General features: G+C 54.3%; 1 protein-coding gene across 1 annotated transcript; it reads right to left on the bottom strand.

Annotated features, from left to right (window-relative positions):
- Positions 1-12306: 12306 nt before the first annotated feature.
- Positions 12307-12894, bottom strand: LOC143696323 (olfactory receptor 14J1-like). The gene has a single exon (XM_077192450.1). The coding sequence runs from the start codon at positions 12892-12894 to the stop codon at positions 12307-12309; it is 588 nt and encodes a 195-aa protein (XP_077048565.1).
- Positions 12895-18571: the final 5677 nt, after the last annotated feature.

The raw sequence follows: 18571 nt of genomic DNA, 5'->3' as shown, positions 1-18571 counted from the left end.
GGGCCCTTGGGGGGCTCAAACGGGGCTCTCTGGGGCGCGGGGGGTGATGGGAGTTGTAGGCGCGGGTCTAATACGGTTTAATAGGGCCGCGGAGCATCACGGGAGTTCGAGGCGCAGCTGCAATAGCTCTCGTTGGGGCGCGGGGCATGACGGGAGATGAAGTCCCGGCTGGAATAGCGCTGGACGTCCGCCGCGGAGCATGATGGGAGCTGTAGTCCCGGAAGTGGTTGGAACGCGGCGTTTTGGGGTCCGGGAAGGCTCTTGGGGGACACTTTTGCGTCCGAGCCGTGACTTGAGGTCCTCGGTGGGAACGTAAACGGTTGGGGAGCCCTAGAGGGGAGCTCAGGGAGATCCAACCGGGCTCTTCAGGGGACGAGGCAGGGCAGGAATTTTAGGCTCGGGACTGTGTTCTGAGGGGCTCTGGGGCGGCGGGGAATGAGAGGAGATGAATTCCCAGAAGTGGCTGTACCGGGCATCTGTGGGGTTGGGAGGACTCAGGGGGTCCGGGGACGCTTTTGAGGTGTCCCGAAAGGGCGCTGAGGGGGCACTGAGGAATCCTAGAGCGTCTGGGGGACACTTATGGGACAGATGGGGGGGATCCCGGGGTTCTGTGGAGCGCGGGGCATGACGGGCATTGTAGTCCCGGCTGCAATGGGGCTGTATCTGGCCGTGGGGCATCATGGGAGTTGTAGTCAAAAAGAAAAGATGGCGCCCATCTGGGCACCGCCCCCAGACCCAGATCGCTGGTGCTGATTGGCTGTGGTCGGTGATGGGCGGGAGCCTCGGCAAATGGGGTGCGGTGGAGGTGGGAACAGCCAAATCACCCTCCTCCAGTCCCTCCCAGTACAGCCCAGTTCATTCCCAGTACAGACCTACATAAGTCAGTAAAGCCCAATTCATCCCAAGTAGAACCCAGTTCAAACACAGTGCTCCTCCTATCCCTCCCAGTATAGACCAGTCCCTCCCAATACACCCGAGTTCATTCCCAGTCATTCCCAGTTCCTCCCAATGTCATCCGCGGTATGTCCCAGTGTGCCCAGTCTTCTCTGCAATCACCCCAGTGTCCCCAGGTTGTCCCAGGCCTCCCCAGTGTCACTCCCAGTATGTCCCAGTGTCTCCCACAGCGTTCCCAGTGTTCCCCAGTATGTCCCAGTCCTCCCCAGTGTTTCCAAGGACAGTTTAATTTCTCACGGTGGCCGTGGCAGCCAAACCCAGCAGTGGGGTCAGTGCAGTGCCCATGGCCACAGCCCCTTGCAGTGGCCCAGTGCAGCTTGGGCTGATGATCCACCCTCACAGCTGGCCCAGAGCAGCTCTGCAGTGGCTTTGGTGGCACCTGGGGCTGGCACACACCTGAGCAGTGTGTCTGTTTGCAGTGGGGAAACTCAGGAGTTTCAGATTGCTTCAAAAAACCCCAAAAAGGGAAAACCCCTCTTAGGCTGAGTGCAGCCAGCTCTCCAAGCACAGCAAGTCCCAGGGGAGTGAGGACACAGGATGGGGCTGGGCAATGTGGAGCAAGGTTGTCCACACTGGGTCAGAGCTCCAGGCAAAGCTTCTGTGAGCAGGCCAGAGCTGATGAGGAGAGACCCTGGGTCAATATCAATCACAGAATGCTGAAACTACCTCTGCTCTAAAGAGAAATAAAATAAAATGCACCCTTTAAAATAGGAATGTGTATTTCTGACAAGTTCTTTGAAATCATTCTCCATTGCTGGACCAGGAAAATTTTAATGACCCTCTCAGGGCTTTGATGTTGTTTACATCAGACTCAGTCCCTGAGAGAGTGTTCAGAAAACTTCTCAAGAACTCAAAGGTAAATTGAAACTCTAAAAGTTTCTTGAAGTTTTAATGGGTTCCACTGAGGAACATGACTGGGAAAGTGTCCCCAGGTTCCAGGTAGAGCAGAACACTGCAGGCAGTGATGACAGATGGGCACAAACAAGGCCAAGGTGTCTCTGGTGCTGAGCAAAGCTGGATGTGTTTGAGGAATGCAAAGGGCCAAGGCCTGAGCCCCAGGACCTGACCAGGCAGATCCTGTCCCTCCCTCCTTGCTCAGGGCTCTTGCCGGGATGGGCACTGGCATGTGGGGATGTGCAATGCCAAGGGCAGGAGCATGGGGCGGCCCCTGCCAGGCTGCTGAGCAGGGACAAGGAGGCCATGAGGCCCCAGGCCTGCATGGGTCACTTGTCTCCTGCTCCTGCCTCAGGCCCAGGCCCAGCAGCCATGGCCAAAGTGCTGCCCAAGTTGGCTCTGGCAGGGCTGTCTTGCAGCTGCTGCCCATGCCTGTGCCCTGTGCAGCCCAGGCTGTCCTACAGTGTCCCTGCCCTGCGCCTCTGTCCCTGCAGGCTGTGGGCATCCCCCGGCTGCCCCACCTGGCTGGGCCCTTCCTTTGCTGACAGCTCTGCCTCCTGCCTGCCTTTGCCTGCCCACACACAGCCTGGGGCTGATACCAAAAGGGTTCATTCCATTTTTACCCTGCTTGGGAACTTTCAGCACAGGAACAAGGCATGCAGGGGCTGCTTTCCCTGCAAGGATGGTTGGAAGAGAAGAAGAAGACATCTGGCTCAAGGGTGCAGGGATAGATAAAACAAGGAGTGAAGCTGGGAACTTGGGGTGGGTTTTATGGAAATGGGTAAGTTATAATTCGTATTTAGCCACTGTATATAAGCAACACAGTGGTAGATTTACATGTCCACATAAGGTTAGGAGTTATTCCCTGTTGGACCTCAGGTCTGAATAAATGATGCCTTCTCAAACACCAAAGAAGTGTTATGGAGCCTTATTCTGATAGTTTGGACATTTGCTGACAGCAGAGGCTGACAGACCCAAGGAGTCAGCTGTGACACTGTGGAACCCCATGGAAGAAAGGGTCCATTGTGATGCAGTGGAACCCCATGGAACCAAAAGTCTATTGTATCAGAGCAAGGCCTCATGGAACCAAGGAGAGCATTGCTGACCATGTGGAAGCTCCTGGAGCCCTGGGGTCATTGTGACAGTGTGGGGCTGCATGGAACCAATGGTCCATTGTGGAACTGCAGAACCTTCTGGAATCAAGGGGATCATGTTATGCTCTGGAACCTCATGGAACAAAGGATCCATGGTGACACTGCAGTGCTCAGAGCATTGTTGACAGTGTGAAAGCTCCTGGAACCAAAAGTCCATTGTGACACAGCAAGGCCTCCTGGAACCAAGGGTCCCTTGTGGCTCTGTGGGGCTTCCCAGAGCCAAGGAGACCATTTGGACACTGTGGGGCCTCATGGAACCACCTGGCACTGTGACACAGCGGGGCCACATGGAACCAAGGGGCCATTCTGATTCTGCTTTGCCTCATGGAGCCAAGGGGCCACCATGACACTTCAGGGCCTCGTGGAACTAAGGCAGCCTTGTGACACTGCGGGGCCCTTGGAACCAAGGGTCCATTGGGAGATTGCAGGGCCTCATGGAACCATGGAGACCATTATGGCCCTTCAGAAACCATTGGGACCGAGGAACCATTGTGACACTGCAGGGCCTCATGTAATCAAGGGGACCACAGTGACACTGTGGGGCTCCATGGGACAAAGGGGCCATTCTGACACTGTGGAAACAAGAAGACCACTGCTCTGCTATGGGACATCATGGAACCAAGGGGGCCATTGTGACACAGCAAGGCCTCATTGAACCAAGGGCACAATAGTGACACTGTGGGGCTCCATGGGACCAAGGGGGCATTCTTAAAATGTAGAACCAAGGAGACCATTGTGACACTGTGGGGCATGATGGAACCACACGTCCATTGTGAAACAGCATGGCTGCATGAAACCATGGAGGCCATTTTCACACTTTGAGGCCTGGTGAAACCAAAGGGCCCCTGTGGCACTTTGTGTCTCCGTGGAATCAAGGATTCCATTGTGACACTATGGCCCTGTTGGGCCAAAGGGCAATTTTGGCACTCCGTGGCACCACGGAACCAAGGGACCATTGTGACCCTACAGGGCCACATGGAACTAAGGATTCATGGAACAATGTGGGACTCATGGAACCAATGGTCCATTGTGAGGTTGTGACACCCCATGAAATACAGGACACCATTTTGACATGGCAGGGCTTCATTGAACAAGGGTCCATTGTGATACAGCGGTACCAAGGGGAGCACTGTGACACTGCTGGGCCTCATGGAAGCAAGGAGGGACAATTGTGATGCTACAGGGCCCAATGGAAGCAAGGGGCCAGTGTGACACAGCTGGGCCTCATGCAGCCAAGGGGCCACTGGGTTCCTGAGGAACCCAAAAGAACCAAGAGGCCATTGTGACACTCTGCAGCCTCATGAAACCAAGGAGGCCATTGTGCCATTGTGCAGCTCCATGGAACCAAGGAAACCGTTTTGACACTGCAAGGCCTCATGGAAGCAAGGGACCATTGTGACACTGCAGAGCCCAATGGAAGCAAGAGGCCAGTGTGACACAGCAGAGCCTCATGTAGCCAAGGATCTAATGTGACACCAGCATTTTGAAACTGTGAGGCCCTGTGGATCCAAGGGAACAGGGAACAGGTCTGGCTGGCTTGGCCTGACTGGCTGAACTGCCCTTGGCATTTTGAGGGTCTGTTCCCTTGTGTCCCTGAAACACTGGGCTCTGGGCTTTCCTTCCTGTGGGAATGAACTGGCCTTCTCCTCCAGGTGCTCATGTCTAAAATCATGATTCTGTCCCCAAAATTCTGTAAATCTGAGGTACAGAATCCAAGATATTTATTTGGTTGCTCCTTGATGAAATCTGCCAGAACAGACAGCTCAGGCTGGCCTTGGCCTCTGGTGGCTGCGGTTCATCAGCCCTGAAACACTGGGGCTCTGTGCTTTCCTTCATGTGGAGATCGTGGTAACAACAAAAAATTAGGGCATCAAGGAACCAAGGGGCCATTGTGACACTGTGGGGACCCCATGGAATCAAAGCAATCATTGTGCCACTGTTGGGCTGCATGGTCCCAAGGTGCCAGTGTGAAGCAGCACTATGGAAAAGAACCAACCACCTTTCCAGGTGCCCACAGCCAAAATTGATACTCCCCCTGAAAAATTCCCTATATGCAAGATTCTCTCAGACAAAAGCTGCCAGGACAGAGAGCTCTGGCTGGCCTTGGCCTCTGGTGGTCACCTCTCATCTCAAGGAAGCCCTGAGGAAAGAATTTGAACAGCTTTGACCACTGGAACATCAATGAGTCTCTCATCCTCTGAAAAATTCAGATGCTCTCCTGATCATATATTTGTCCTTTTTTTCTCATTGTGTTTTATGCATGAAATAATATTTTCAGCCAGACAATATTATTCTTCTCATTCTACCAGTGTTATCAGTCACCAAGCACCACCTCTACATATGGATCCAGGTCACCTGTATAACCAAACACAAAAAAGAATGCAGCAGGAATGATTTGTCTCTGCTCCCATCTGTCCCATCTCCTCTGGAGCTGGAGGTGCAGCCCCAGCACTGGGCAGGGCTCAGGGGCTCACAAGCTCAGCTCCCACCCAGAGAACTTGCAGAGCCTGGGCTGCTCTTCTTGGCCCCTGCACGCTCAGCCAGGCTGAGATGGACACTGATGGTTTCTGGGCCAGGCTCTCTGAGCCCGGCCCAGCTCCCTGCAAGCTCTGCCAGCTGCCCTGAGCTCTGGGCAGCACCAAGGGCCTCTCTGAGCCCAGCCCAGCCCAGCCGGCTCTGGCCCCACAGCTCTGCTCAGGCCAGGCTGCTCTGGGCACTGCCCCACGGCCTCAGCCCCTGCCAAGGGCACAGCAGCAGCTGCAGCTGCCACAGGACTCAGCCCCACCATGGGGGAAGGTGCCTGGCCAAGGGAAAGGAGGCTCCCTGGCTGCCCTGCTCTCCTCTGCAGGAGATGCTGAGAGCTCTGCAGCCCCTGCTGCCATCCCATCTGCCCAGGGCAGCACAAGAGCCCCGGCCTTGGGGCCCTCAAGAGCTGCTCCTGCTCCAGGCCCAGGGCCCATCCCAAAGCTGGGGCAGCCACAAAGCTCTGCCCATTTCTGTTCATTCCTGCTCTGATCAGGATGGATCCTCAGCACCTTGGAGGTTGGTGATGAATTTTACTTTTCCAGAGGCCTCCTCTTTCTTGAGCTCTTCAGTTGAGAAACTCAGTGACAAAGGCTCATTCACATTTGTTCAAAACACCCAAACAAGACAAATCTATGGGAATAACTCAAGTCTTCAATTCTTCTGTGGTTAATTAGACAAATTTCAGAAGTGTATTCAAACAGAATCTACTATATTCAAAATAATGAATAGAGAATATTTTTGTCCTGTTTAGGTTTCTTTTCCTGTTTATAGATTGACATCAGCAATCCCCAGTTGATATTGATCCTCAGCCCCTCCTAATTCAGTTTGAACAGATATGAAAATCAAGACCCTTCATGGCTGACAATCAATCCCACTTTGTCCCTACCCCCTCCCCACCATTTCCCCCATCCAACCCCTGGCACTCAGAGCAGCTGAGGAATGGAGTCACATCCAGGGGTGTCCCCAGGGCTCAGGATTGGGGCCAGGTCAGTGAAATCTCTTTATTGCTGATCTGGACGAGGCCATGGAGGGCACCCTCAGTCAGTTCCCAGGTGAGCCCAAGCTGGGTGGCAGTGTGGATGTGCTGGAGGGCGGGAAGCTCTGCAGAGGGATCTGGACAGGCTGGAGCCATGGGCCCAGGACAATGGGATGAGGTTCACCAAGGCCAGGGGCCACGTCCTGCCCTGGGCTCACAACCACCCCAAATCCCTGGCTGTGCCCTGCCCCTGATCCCCACAGCCTGCCCTGTTTCCTTCATCCCTGCATTGCCAGGGACTCTCTGGGACAAGGGAGCTCTGCTCTGGGGATGGAGGGAGGTGCAGGTGCCACCACTGGAGTGGGAACCAGAACTCACCAGGTTTGTGTCCTGTGGGGGTCAGGAACTGGTGGGACTCAGAGGCACAGGAAGTTTCTCTTCATGGCCAACAGACCATGGTTGAACAGGACACAATTCAGTAACAATCACGCTCTTCCCTGAGCCATGTGCAATGTCCCAGCAGCCTCTGACATGTCCACCATCCACAAGTGATTTCCATACTAAAATTAATTTTAGAAAAATATGGTTCTGTGATAGATATAAACACACTTTAAACTCTTGTATCAGGATGCCCATTCTCGAGTGGGGATAAAACAGCCTGAACAATTCCCATTTTTTTAAGCTGTCAGTGGTGGACAGAGAAGGGGGTCAGGCTGCTTTTGGTGTTGAGGAAATGCTGAAACCAGCCTGACTCATTTCATCTCCTCCTGTCCTGGCTATCTCCCCTCTTTTTCCCTTCCACCCATTGTCTTTTGTCTCCCCCCAGGCCCCCCAGTGAAGAGCCTGGCTCTGTGTTCTCCATCCCCTCCTTGCTGGCACTGCCAGGCTTGGATGAGGAGCCCCTCAGCCTTCCCTGCTCTGGGCTGGACAAGCCCAGCTCCCTCAGCCTCTGCTCAGAGCCCAAGGGCTCTAGCCCCACCTTGGAGGCCCTTCCCAGACCCTGCTCCAGCTGCCAGACATCTTTCCTGCCCTGGGGAACCCAACCCAGGCCACAGTGACCTGGATAATCCCCGTCCTTGCTGTCCTGGTCACACAGCCCAGTCCCTTGTCCCTGAGTCAGGTTTTGGGGTGGATCCTGTGGAACATCCTTGGGGGAGGCTGCAGCTCCAGGTGGACCAAGGGGATACCAGGGGACAGGGACCCTGCTGGGCATGAACAGCTTTGGACTTCTCGGGGGGAATCTGTGAGGGGGGTCAGGGGCAGAGTGACCAACCCAGTGACCTCACACAGCCCTCCTGTGATGTCACAGCCTGCTCTGTGATGTCATAGCTTATTCTCTGATATCGCTATGCTGGCCTTTGATGTCACAACCCACTCTGTGAAGTCACACAGCCCTCCTGTGATGTCACACAGCCACCCCCCCCCCCGATGTCACAGCCTGCTCTGTGATGTCACAGAGACAGCCTTTGATGCCATAGCTGCTCAGTGACCTCACATAACCCACTCTGTGGTGTCATAGCCCACTCTGTGACCTCATGTTACCAGATGATAAATTGCCTACACCAGCTGAGCTGACACCTGAAGCTTGTTCTCCAAAACCCCAGGCCGCTGGAAACCACACAATGTCCATTGTGTGAGAAGGGGAACTGAAATTCACCAGCCTCAGTGTCCTGCCAGCTCAGCCAGGCCCACTGGAACACTGGGGTCCACGAGCACCAAGGACCACCAGAGACCCCCAGGACAGAAGAACGCATGGATAAAGGGGAGGGGAAATGTGTTAATGATTTTGGGGAAATGATTATCATATGCATCACAGTGAGTGCAGCTATGACAAACCTCTCTGGTTCCCTGACTTCAGGGTGAGGGTGGCGAAAATGAAAAGGAACAGGTTTGATGGAGTTGTCCAAAAAGAACTTTAATAACAGGATGAAAAACAACAAATGTGGAGAAGACGACCACAGTACGAGGGATAGGATCCAAAGACCTGAGACAAAGGGGAAACAACAATATATACACTTGGGGGTGGAACACTCTAGAACAACAACCATCTAGGGCAAACAGGTAACCAATAGGGGAGCAGAACTGGGACAACTTAGCCTAACAACATCAAAGGCTTCTGGGGGAACTCTCAAGCTCACCCCAAGTTAAACAAATGATTCTCAGGGCTTGAAGCTCATGCTCAGTGCTTTTGGGGTAAAATCCAGTTGAGTCTGAGTCACAGCTGGGCCAACTCCACACATATGTATGTTTAGTCTGGGACAATCAATGAATATGTATGCAAAATACAGAATGTAAACAGAAACTTTCCTGTACTCAGCATGCACAGCTTTGGGAGGAGCTATCCCCCTGTGCATCTGGCCAAATAAAGAATGCTTCTTCTTAATGCTACATTGGTGTTAAGGAGTTTTTATTTTACTGCATTTTTGGTAACAATCCCACTCCCAAGGAAAGCTCTGTCTGCTGCTGTTCACAAAAAGGGAAGGGCTGGTGGGAGATGTGGTGGTTGGAGGCTGCCTGGGGCACAGCCACCATTAAATAATCGAGTTTTCAATATCCTGTGAAAGAAGGAAGGGCATCAACAAAACATCTACCCTGGAATCAGAAAGGGTAGACCTTGGCCTGTTCAGGATGCAGATTTGGAGAGTACCGAATCAGGTACTGATTTTTTAAAGGGAAGCAGCCGTTAAAAACAAAGGTGTCCAGGAAGGATGGACACACCTCAAGAAAGGAATCTTAAAGGGGAAGGAGCAGACTCTGTGACAAAGTTTAACCAGAGAGGAAAATGACTGTCCTGGCTGGGCATGAGCTTTTTGAGGGAACTCAGAAAAAATAGGTCAGGCAGCTCAGGAAGTGTTTAAGGATGTTGTTGGGTCATGCAGAAAGAAAAGTAGAGAGATGAAAGCTCAATTAGAGCTTCACCTGGCCACTTCAGTAAAAAGTAATAAAGAAGAGTTTTTATAAATAAACTAATAGCAAAAGGAGGAATAAGGAGAATCTCTACTCAATAGTGGGTGCAGTGGGGAACAGAGTGACTAAAGATAAGGAAAAGGCTGAGCTGCTTAACAGCTTGTGTATCTCAATTTTCAACAATAAGACAGGTTGTCCTCAGGACAAGTGTTCTCCTGAGCTGTAGATGGGCACAGGGAGCAGAACAGCCCCCCTGTAATCCAGGAGGAAGCAGCTGGGGACCTGCTGAGCCACTCAGATGCTCACAGGTGTCTCTGGGAGCAGATGGGATCCATCCCAGGGGGATGAGGGAGCTGTGGATGAGCTCCCCAAGCTGCTCTCCATCATTTACCATCAGTGCTGGCTCAGCAGGGAGGTCCCAGAGCACTGGAGGTGCCAATGTGAGCCCATCCCCAGGAAGGGCTGGAAGGAGGAGCTGGGGAACTCCAGGCCTGTCAGCCTGACCTGGGTGCCCGGCAAGGTTATGGAACAGATCACCCTGAGTGCCATCACAGGGCACCCACAGGATGGCCCAGGGATCAGAGCCAGCCAGCGTGGATTTCAATGTCTGCACTGCTGATCTGCATGAGGGGACTGAGTCCAGCATCAGCAAATCTGCAGATGACACCAAGCTGGGTGTGAGTGTGGATCTGCTGGAGGGTAGGAGGGCTCTGCAGAGGGACCTGGACAGGCTGGATCCAGGGCCCAAATCCAACAAGGTGAGGTTGAACAAGACCAAGTGCTGGGTCCTGCACTTTGGCCACAACAACCCCTGCAGCGCTACAGGCTGGGGACAGAGTGGCTGGAGAGCGGCCAGGCAGAAAGGGACCTGGGGCACTGATGGACAGCAGGCTGGACATGAGCCAGCAGTGTGCCCAGGTGGGCAAGAAGGCCAATGGCTCCTGGCCTGGATCAGGAATGGTGTGGCCAGCAGGAGCAGGGCAGGGATTCTTGCCCTGCACTCGGCACTGGTGAGGCCACACCTTGAGTGCTGTGTCCAGTTCTGGGCCCCAATTTAGGAAGGCCATGGAGGGGCTGGAGCGTGTCCAGAGAAGGGCAACAAGGCTGGGGAGGGGTCTGGAACACAAGTCCTGTGAGGAGCGGCTGAGGGAGCTGGGGTTGTTTATCCTGGAGAAGAGGAGGCTCAGGGAGACACGGTGGTGTCAGGGCTCAGGTTGGACTTGATGATCTCCAAGGTCTTTTCCAGCCTTGCTGATTCTGTGATTCTCTGGAACCACCCTTGGAGCAGGTGCAGGAGGAGCCCTGGGCCTCCTCTTCAGCAGCTCCAGCAGCCCAGGTCCCTCAGCTTCTCCTGGCAGCCCCAAAGCCCATCCTGGCAGTCCTGCAGAGCCTCTGCAGCCCCTCCTCACTGCCCAGAACAGGGAGCCCAAGAGGCAGACACAGCAGCCCAGATGTGCCCCCCTGGCCTGGGGTGCCTCTGGCAAGGGAGCAGCACCAGGCACTGCAGAAGCCTGCAGACAATTCCTGCAGCACTTGTAGGATGATGCTGCTGCCCAAGGGACGTTCCCATGGTGCCAAGCCAGGAACTGCAATGGGGAGTGGGGCCAGAGAGGAAAGGGCAAACAGGGATGGGCTGTTTGCAGGGGAGGGGACAGTGATGGGCAATAGGAAGAAATCTGGATCAAGTAGAGGAAAGAAAGGAAAGGTGAAGCCAAGGAAATGCTCAGGGCAGTTTGGGGGTGGCTGCCAGGCAGCCCTGGCTCTGAGCAACAGCATCTGCAGTGGGACAGGAAACTCCCAGCTGATGGGAACAAACTTTCTGGCTGAGTGCAGAGGCCAGGACAAAGCTGAGTGGTTTCCCTGGTGTCCCCCAGGCCTTGCTGGCCCCAGGGGCTGATGGCATTTGTGCTCCCTCAGGTTCATGTCCCCACAGCAACAGCATGGGGGTGCTGCCCCTGCTGTGTGCAATGCAAACAGGGGCTGCTGAGCCAGTGCTGCCGTGTCTGTGCCTGCAAGGATGGGGCACCTGTGTGAGCTGGGGGAGAGGCCAGGGCTGCAGAGGGGGGATGTTGTTGGCAGCTGCATGAGAACGCTCTGGGACGCTGCCCTGGGCTGTGCAGTGCACTGGGGATGGATCTGCCCCTGCTCTGCTGCTCCTTCCCGTCTGGCCCAGGGCCCTTGCAGAGCCCCAGCCATGCTGTTTGCCCCCAGCCTGCCCACGGCCAGCCTGGGGCTGCTCACGGAGGTTTCTGTGCTGAGCATTGGCCTGGCCGTGTTCTTGAGAGAGCCTGGGCAAGGAGCCTGGAGCCCCCAGGGCCTGGCCTGAGGCGGCAGCGCTGCCCCAGCAGTGCCCATGGCCTGTCCCTGCTGCAGCCCCGGCACTGCCACCCCCAGGGCTGTGCCTGGCCCCGAGAGCACTCAGGCCCTGCAGCAACACCAGGGCCACCAGGGCAGCGGGGCAGGGCCACGGCAGCAGCACTGGCAACACCAAGTGCTGCTGCTGCTGCTGGGCACAGCTGCTGGGCCAGCACTGATCTGCCCCAGCTCTGCACACAGACATTGCTGCTGCAGCTCCAGAGAAGGGAACAAAAGGGGGATATCCAGGGAAAATATTGCTGGACTGTGTCAGTGAGGAGCTATGCTCTTGATAGCTTCAAATGAAATAAAGGATTTATTTCATTTGAAGCTATCAAGAGCATAGCTCCTCACTGACACAGTCTGTGGGTCATAGTGAAGGTATGGAGAAACAAAATGAGATATGGCAGATTTGATGGGTTTAGTTTAAGGACAATATTAAAAAAGGAAAACAATGAAAAAGAAGCTCCAAAATGAAACCAACAAGAAGTACCAAAGACAACTTTTATTACAAATTATTTTCTGAAACTGCCCAGCAGTTTAATGTTTCCTAAATTGTCCAGTCATCAGTCTCCACCCTGCAGCCTTGAGCTCCTGGTTCCTCAGGCTGTAGATGAGGGGGTTCAGGGCTGGAGGCACCACCGAGTACAGAACTGACACTGCCAGATCCAGGGATGGGGAGGAGATGGAGGGGGGCTTCAGGTAGGCAAAAAAGCCAGTGCTGAGGAACAGTGAGACCACGGCCAGGTGAGGGAGGCAGGTGGAAAAGGCTTTGTGCCGTCCCTGCTCAGAGGGGATCCTCAGCACGGCCCTGAAGATCTGCACATAGGAGAAAACCATGAACGCAAAACAACCAAAGGCTAAGGATGCACCAAGCACAATGAGCCCAAGTTCCCTGAGGTAGGAGTGTGAGCAGGAGAGCTTGAGGATCTGGGGGATTTCACAGAAGAACTGGCCCAGGGCATTGCCTTTGCACAGGGGCAGAGAAAATGTATTGGCTGTGTTCAGCAGAGCATAGAGAAAGGCACTGGTCCAGGCAGCTGCTGCCATGTGGGCACAAGCTCTGCTGCCCAGGAGGGTCCCGTAGTGCAGGGGTTTGCAGATGGACACGTAGCGGTCGTAGCACATCACGGTCAGGAGGAAAAACTCTGCTGAAATAAAGAAGATAAAGAAAAACAGCTGTGCAGCACATGCTGAGTAGGAGATGGTGCTGGTGTCCCAGAGGGAATTGTGCATGGCTTTGGGGACAGTGGTGCAGATGGAGCCCAGGTCGCTGAGGGCCAGGTTGAGCAGGAAGAAGAACATGGGCATGTGCAGGTGGTGGCCGCAGGCTACGGCGCTGATGATGAGGTCGTTGCCCAGGAGGGCAGCCAGGGAGATGCCCAGCAAGAGGCAGAAGTGCAGGAGCTGCAGCTGCCGCGTGTCTGCCAATGCCAGCAGGAGGAAGTGCCTGATGGAGCTGCTGTTGAACATTTGCTGTCTCCGGACATTGGAACCTTTTGAAGAAGCAATCACAGTGATAATTGAGGGGAGATTTCTCACAGAAAAGTCAAAGCCCTTTCTCACAGACCCTTTCCTGCCACTGAACACCTCCCCCTATGTCTAGGGGACCTTCCTTCACCTTTGTTGCTGGAGCCCTGATTGCTGCAGGCCAATGTTGTGTCAGGAGCTGGACCTTGGCCTACAGGACACCTGGGAGTCAGCCCTGACCCCCAGTCAGTGCAGGGGAACAGTGAGGCAGGGGCAGTCTGGGTTTCTGAACTTGGACAAAAAATCTTCCAGTAAGGCTGAAGAGTTGCCTGGGTGAAGGGATGGGGATAAGAGAAGGCAGAATGAGAGATTCTGCTGCACCTGAGGAGAAAAGAGAGTCCAGAGAGTCAGGAGGATTCTCTGAGGCTTAGTGCAGACTGAGGGGAGCTGCTCTGTCCCTCTCTCCTGTTCCAGCTGCCCTGGACTTGCACCTTTCTGAAATCCACTCCCGTGTTGCCCTGGACAGCCAGGAGACACTGCTGAGAGCAGAGGGATCCCTGCACACAAAGTGGCTCCTGCCTTTCCCAGAGTCAGGAGAGTGGGCTCATTGCCAGCCTCCCAGGCTGCCCTGCCCAGAGCTCCCCGGGCACAGGGAGCTGGGACACCCCATTGCTGTGCTCAGCCTGCACAGGAGGAGCCCAAGGGCTGGGCCTGGCCCTGCAGCTGGAACTGCCATTCCAGAGAGCCCCTCAGCAATGCCAGCAGCACCTGGGCAAGGCAAGGGGAGAGAGAGCCAGGCCTGAGGAAAAGCCTTTCCCTGCCCAGCCCTGCCCAGCCCCTGCCAGGCAGCAGCAGGGCAGGACAGTGGCCCTCAGGCCCTGGTCAGCAGGGCATGAATGGGCACATGGCCGGAGAGATGCCCTTCATCTCTGGGGCTGCTCTGCCGGCCCAGGAGGGACTGAGGGCCCCGAGCCCCCGGGCTGAGGGCTGTGCTGGCTGCGAGAGGACACAAGAGCTGTGCTGCTCAGGGCAGCGTCTGCCCTGCAGGGCAGGCCCGGCAGGTGCCACATCTGCCCTGCAGCAGGGCTGCCCTCAGCACTGCCTCCCTCCCTCCCTGCCCACGGCTCTGCTGCTGGAGCTGTCCCAGCCCCAACTGCTCCTGTGGCCCCGGGCTCCTTCCCTGCCAGAGCCCAGCCCAGCCCCTGGGCCAGCCCTGCCCTGCAGCTGCTCGGCCCTGCAGGGATTAAAGAACAGCTCCCCCAGCCTGGGCACCATGGAAAGGTAATGCTGCATGGATCTGGAGGCTGGGCAGCTGCAGACACTTGCTGAGGTGCCCAGGAATCCTCAGGGTGATGGATTAAGAGTCTCAGCCCCTGCTCTGCCCTGCACAGCTGAGTTTCCATTGCCACCAAGCTGAGCCAGGGAAAAGTGGGAGCACAGATTCAGGAAAGCAGAGACCCAAGCAGGAAACTCCTGCCCTGAATGAGCTCACGACAAGTCCCCTCAGAAGGGGAGCCCTGCTCTGCAGCACATCCTCCTCCTCCTCCTGCTCCTCCTGTGCCACAGAGAAACTGGGAGAGTCCTCCTGACACATCCGCCAGGCTCTGGGGTGTGCTGGCTTCAGGAGATCCCTCCAGGAGCACAGGGGACATTGCCCTGCACCCACACACTCACCATGCACAGGGCTGTGAAGATCTTTCCCCAGGTGAAGTCTCAGCTCAATGTCTTCCCAATCCTGATTGCCTTCAGCCTGTCTCTGCCTGGCTCCTGTCCCCTCAGTGCCTGCAGGCAGAGCCCTCAGCCCTGCTGGGCTGGGAGAGGAGCTGGCCCTGGGAAGAGCTGTTCCTTTAAAGCTCAGCAGCACAGACACAGCACAAGGACTTTAATGACCCTCTTGGGGATTTGGTGTTGTTTACATCAGACTCAGTCCCTGAGAGAGTCTTCAAAAAACTTCTCAAGAACTCAAAGTAAAATTAAAATTCTGAAGTTTCTTGAAGTTTTAATGGGTCCCACTGAGGGACACGACTGGGAAAGTGTCCCCAGGTTCCAGTTAGAGCAGAATCCTGGAGGCAGTGATGACAGCTGGGGACAAACAAGGCCAAGGTGTCTCTGGTGCTGAGCAAAGCTGGATGTGTTTGAGGAATGCCAAGGGCCAAGGCCTGAGCCCCAGGGCCTGGCCAGGCAGATGCTGTCCCTCCCTCCTTGCTCAGGGCTCTTGCCGGGATGGGCACTGGCATGTGGGGATGTGCAATGCCAAGGGCAGGAGCATGGGGCGGCCCCTGCCAGGCTGCTGAGCAGGGACAAGGAGGCCATGAGGCCCCAGGCCTGCAAGGGTCACTTGTCTCCTGCTCCTGCCTCAGGCCCAGGCCCAGCAGCCATGGCCAAAGTGCTGCCCAAGTTGGCTCTGGCAGGGCTGTCTTGCAGCTGATGCACAGCCCTGGTGCTTCTGAGGCAGATGAGATGTGACCACCAGAGGCCAAGGCCAGCCAGAGCTGACAGGTTTTTCTCTGAGAGATATGCTTGCATACTGCAAGGTTTTAGGGCGGAGTACCAATTTTGTCCCTGGGCGTCTGAAAAGAGAGACAGTTCTTTCCATAGGAAGGAAAGCATGGAGCCCCAGTGGTTCATGGGCAGATGAGAGGCAGCCCTTGACATTCTGAGATCAGCCAGACCTGTCAGGTCACCCCTAGGAGGCCAAATCAGCCAGATGTGTTCCATGTTCCTCTCATTCCATGGGCCCCCACAATGTCCCAGTGGTTCCCTTGATTCCACGAGTCCCTGAGGTGTCACAATGGCCCCCATGGTTACACGAGGCCCTGACGGGTCCTAATGGTCTCCATGGTTACACGAGGCCCCACAGAGCCATGGTGGTCTCTTGGTTCCATGAAGCCCCATGGTGTCACCATGGTTTCCCAGAGTGTCACAATGGTCTCCGTGGTTCCACCAGGTCCTCACAGTGTCACTGGGGTCTCCATAGGAAGGAAACAACTGAGCCCCAGTGTTCCAGGGGCAGATGAGGGGCAGCCACCAGAGGCCAAGGGCAGCCAGACTAGACAGTGATGGCAGATTTTGTCAGGGAGCCATCCTTGCATATAGGGAATTGTAGAGGTGGAATAACAGTTTCGGACATGGATGCCTGGAGGAGGAGGACAGTTCTTTTCCATAGGAAGGAAAGCGTGGAACACCAGTGTTTCAGGGCCAGATGAAAGGTGGCCACCAGAGGCCAAGGCCAGCCAGGCCTCTCTCTCCTGGCAGCTTTTGTCTGAAAGCAGCCCTTGGATATAGGGAATTTTGCAGGTGGAATCAAAAATTCAGCCATTTCTGCAGGGATAAGAAGGACGGTTCTTTTCCATTGGAAGGAGAGCACAGAGCTCAAGAATTTGAGTGGCAGAAGCAGAGAGAGAAGGCTCCTGAGAGTCCAAACCAGCCAGACCTGTTTGTCCTGGCCGCTTACATCATGGAGAAATCCTTGCATACATAGAATTTGGGAGGTGGAATCTCAGTTTTGACCATGGGCACCTGATAGAGATGGATGGTTTATCCATAAGAAAGAAAAGTGTGAAGTCCAAGTTTCTTAGAAGAATACAAGAGGTGGCCACCCATGGGCCAAGAGAGCCCAATCTGTCTCTCCTGGCACGTTTCATCTGGGTGAAATCCTTGGACATGGGGAATTTTGGAGGTGGAATCTCAGTTTTGGCTGTGGGCACCAGGACAGGAAGGAGAGTGCTTTTTATTAGGATGGAAAGCACAGAGTCCCAGTGTTTCAAAGGTAGATGAGAGGTGGTGTCGTAGACATCTTTTTCTGAAAATCCTTTCTTAGGTTTTTTTTTCCCTTCTGAGAAGCTGAGGCCTCAGAAACAAAAGGTAAGCAATGGTTATCTGCTGCTGTGGAATGCATCAGGTGGATTTTTGATTGGCCCATCTAGGTTGTTTATAATTAATGGCCAATCAAGGCCGAACTATCTCAGACAGAGTCTGAGAGAGCTGCCTTTTGTTATCATTCTTTTCCATTCTATTCTTAGCTAGCCTTCTGAGATGAACCTTTTCCTTCTATTTCTTTTTAGTATAGTTATAATGTAATATATATATATATCTCATAAAATAATAAATCAAGCCTTCTGAAATATGGAGTCAAATCTATGTCTCTTCCCTCATCCTGAAAACCCCTGTGAACACTGTCACAAGGTGGACCCCAGGTGGCCAAGCCATCCAGATCTGTCTGTCCTGGCAGACTTCATCTGGGAACAATCTTTGCATATATGGAAATTTGGAGGAGGAATCCTGATTTTGGCCATGGGCATCTAGAGGAGAAGGGCAGCTCTTTCCACAGGAAGGAGAGCCCAGAGCCCCAGTGCTCCAGGGGCAGATGAGCAGCAGCCCTCGACATGCCAGGGTCAGCTGGACCTGTCAGGTGGCCCCCAGGTGTCCCAGCCAGCCAGGCTTTGATGCCTTGAGAGGCTGCCTAGAACAGGGGCTGGACAGTGTTACAGGAATAAAGTAGGGATTTATTAAAAGGCCTTCAAAGGATACACCTGGGGCAGTGCAAGAGCCTGGCTGAGGGTACACCCAAGATGGACAATGGTTCACACATTTTCACATTTTTATAGGTTTTGGTCCATTTCCATATTGGGGTTAATTATCCAATTACAGCTTCAGGTTGTGAAGTCCCATCCTCCCAGTCTGCTCTCCTCAATTCACTGTTTGCACTTTTTGGGCCTGAAGCTGCAACAGTGTCCTTGGCTCTCCTAGGTTTCTAGGTTTCCTAGTCCAGTTATGGAGAAATATTTCAAAGAGCTTCTAAAAAATATACACTCCTATTTTAAAGGACGTATTTTATTACTGCTCACTTTGGAGCAGAGACAATTGCAGCATTCTGTGATTGATATTGACCCAGGGTCTCTCCTCAGCAGCTCTGGGCTGCTCACAGAAGCTGTGCCTGGAGCTCTGACCCAGTGTGGACAACCTTGCTCCACCTTCCCCAGCCCCATCCTGTCTGTCCTCACTCCCCTGGGACCTGCTGTGCTTGGAGAGCTGGCTGCACCCAGCCTAAGAGGGGTTTTCCCTTTTTGGGGTTTTTTGAAGCAATCTGAAACTCCTGAGTTTACCCACTGCAAACAGACACACTCCTCAAGTGTGTGCCAAGACCAAGCTGTCACCAATAACATTCCCCTCACCCAAGGCAGAACTGTGCAGGAAATGTTTTAGACCTTTGGACTCCATGGTTCCATGAGGCCTTGCTCTGTGGCAATGGACTTTTGGTTCCATGAGGTTCTGTGCTCAACAGCGGTATCCTTTGTTCCAAGTGTCACCATGGCCCCTTGGTTCCACGGGGCCC

The sequence above is a fragment of the Agelaius phoeniceus genome, chromosome 33 (genome assembly GCF_051311805.1).
Source record: "Agelaius phoeniceus isolate bAgePho1 chromosome 33, bAgePho1.hap1, whole genome shotgun sequence".
Taxonomy (NCBI): domain Eukaryota; kingdom Metazoa; phylum Chordata; class Aves; order Passeriformes; family Icteridae; genus Agelaius; species Agelaius phoeniceus.
This window is presented reverse-complemented; position numbering and strand designations above follow the sequence as displayed.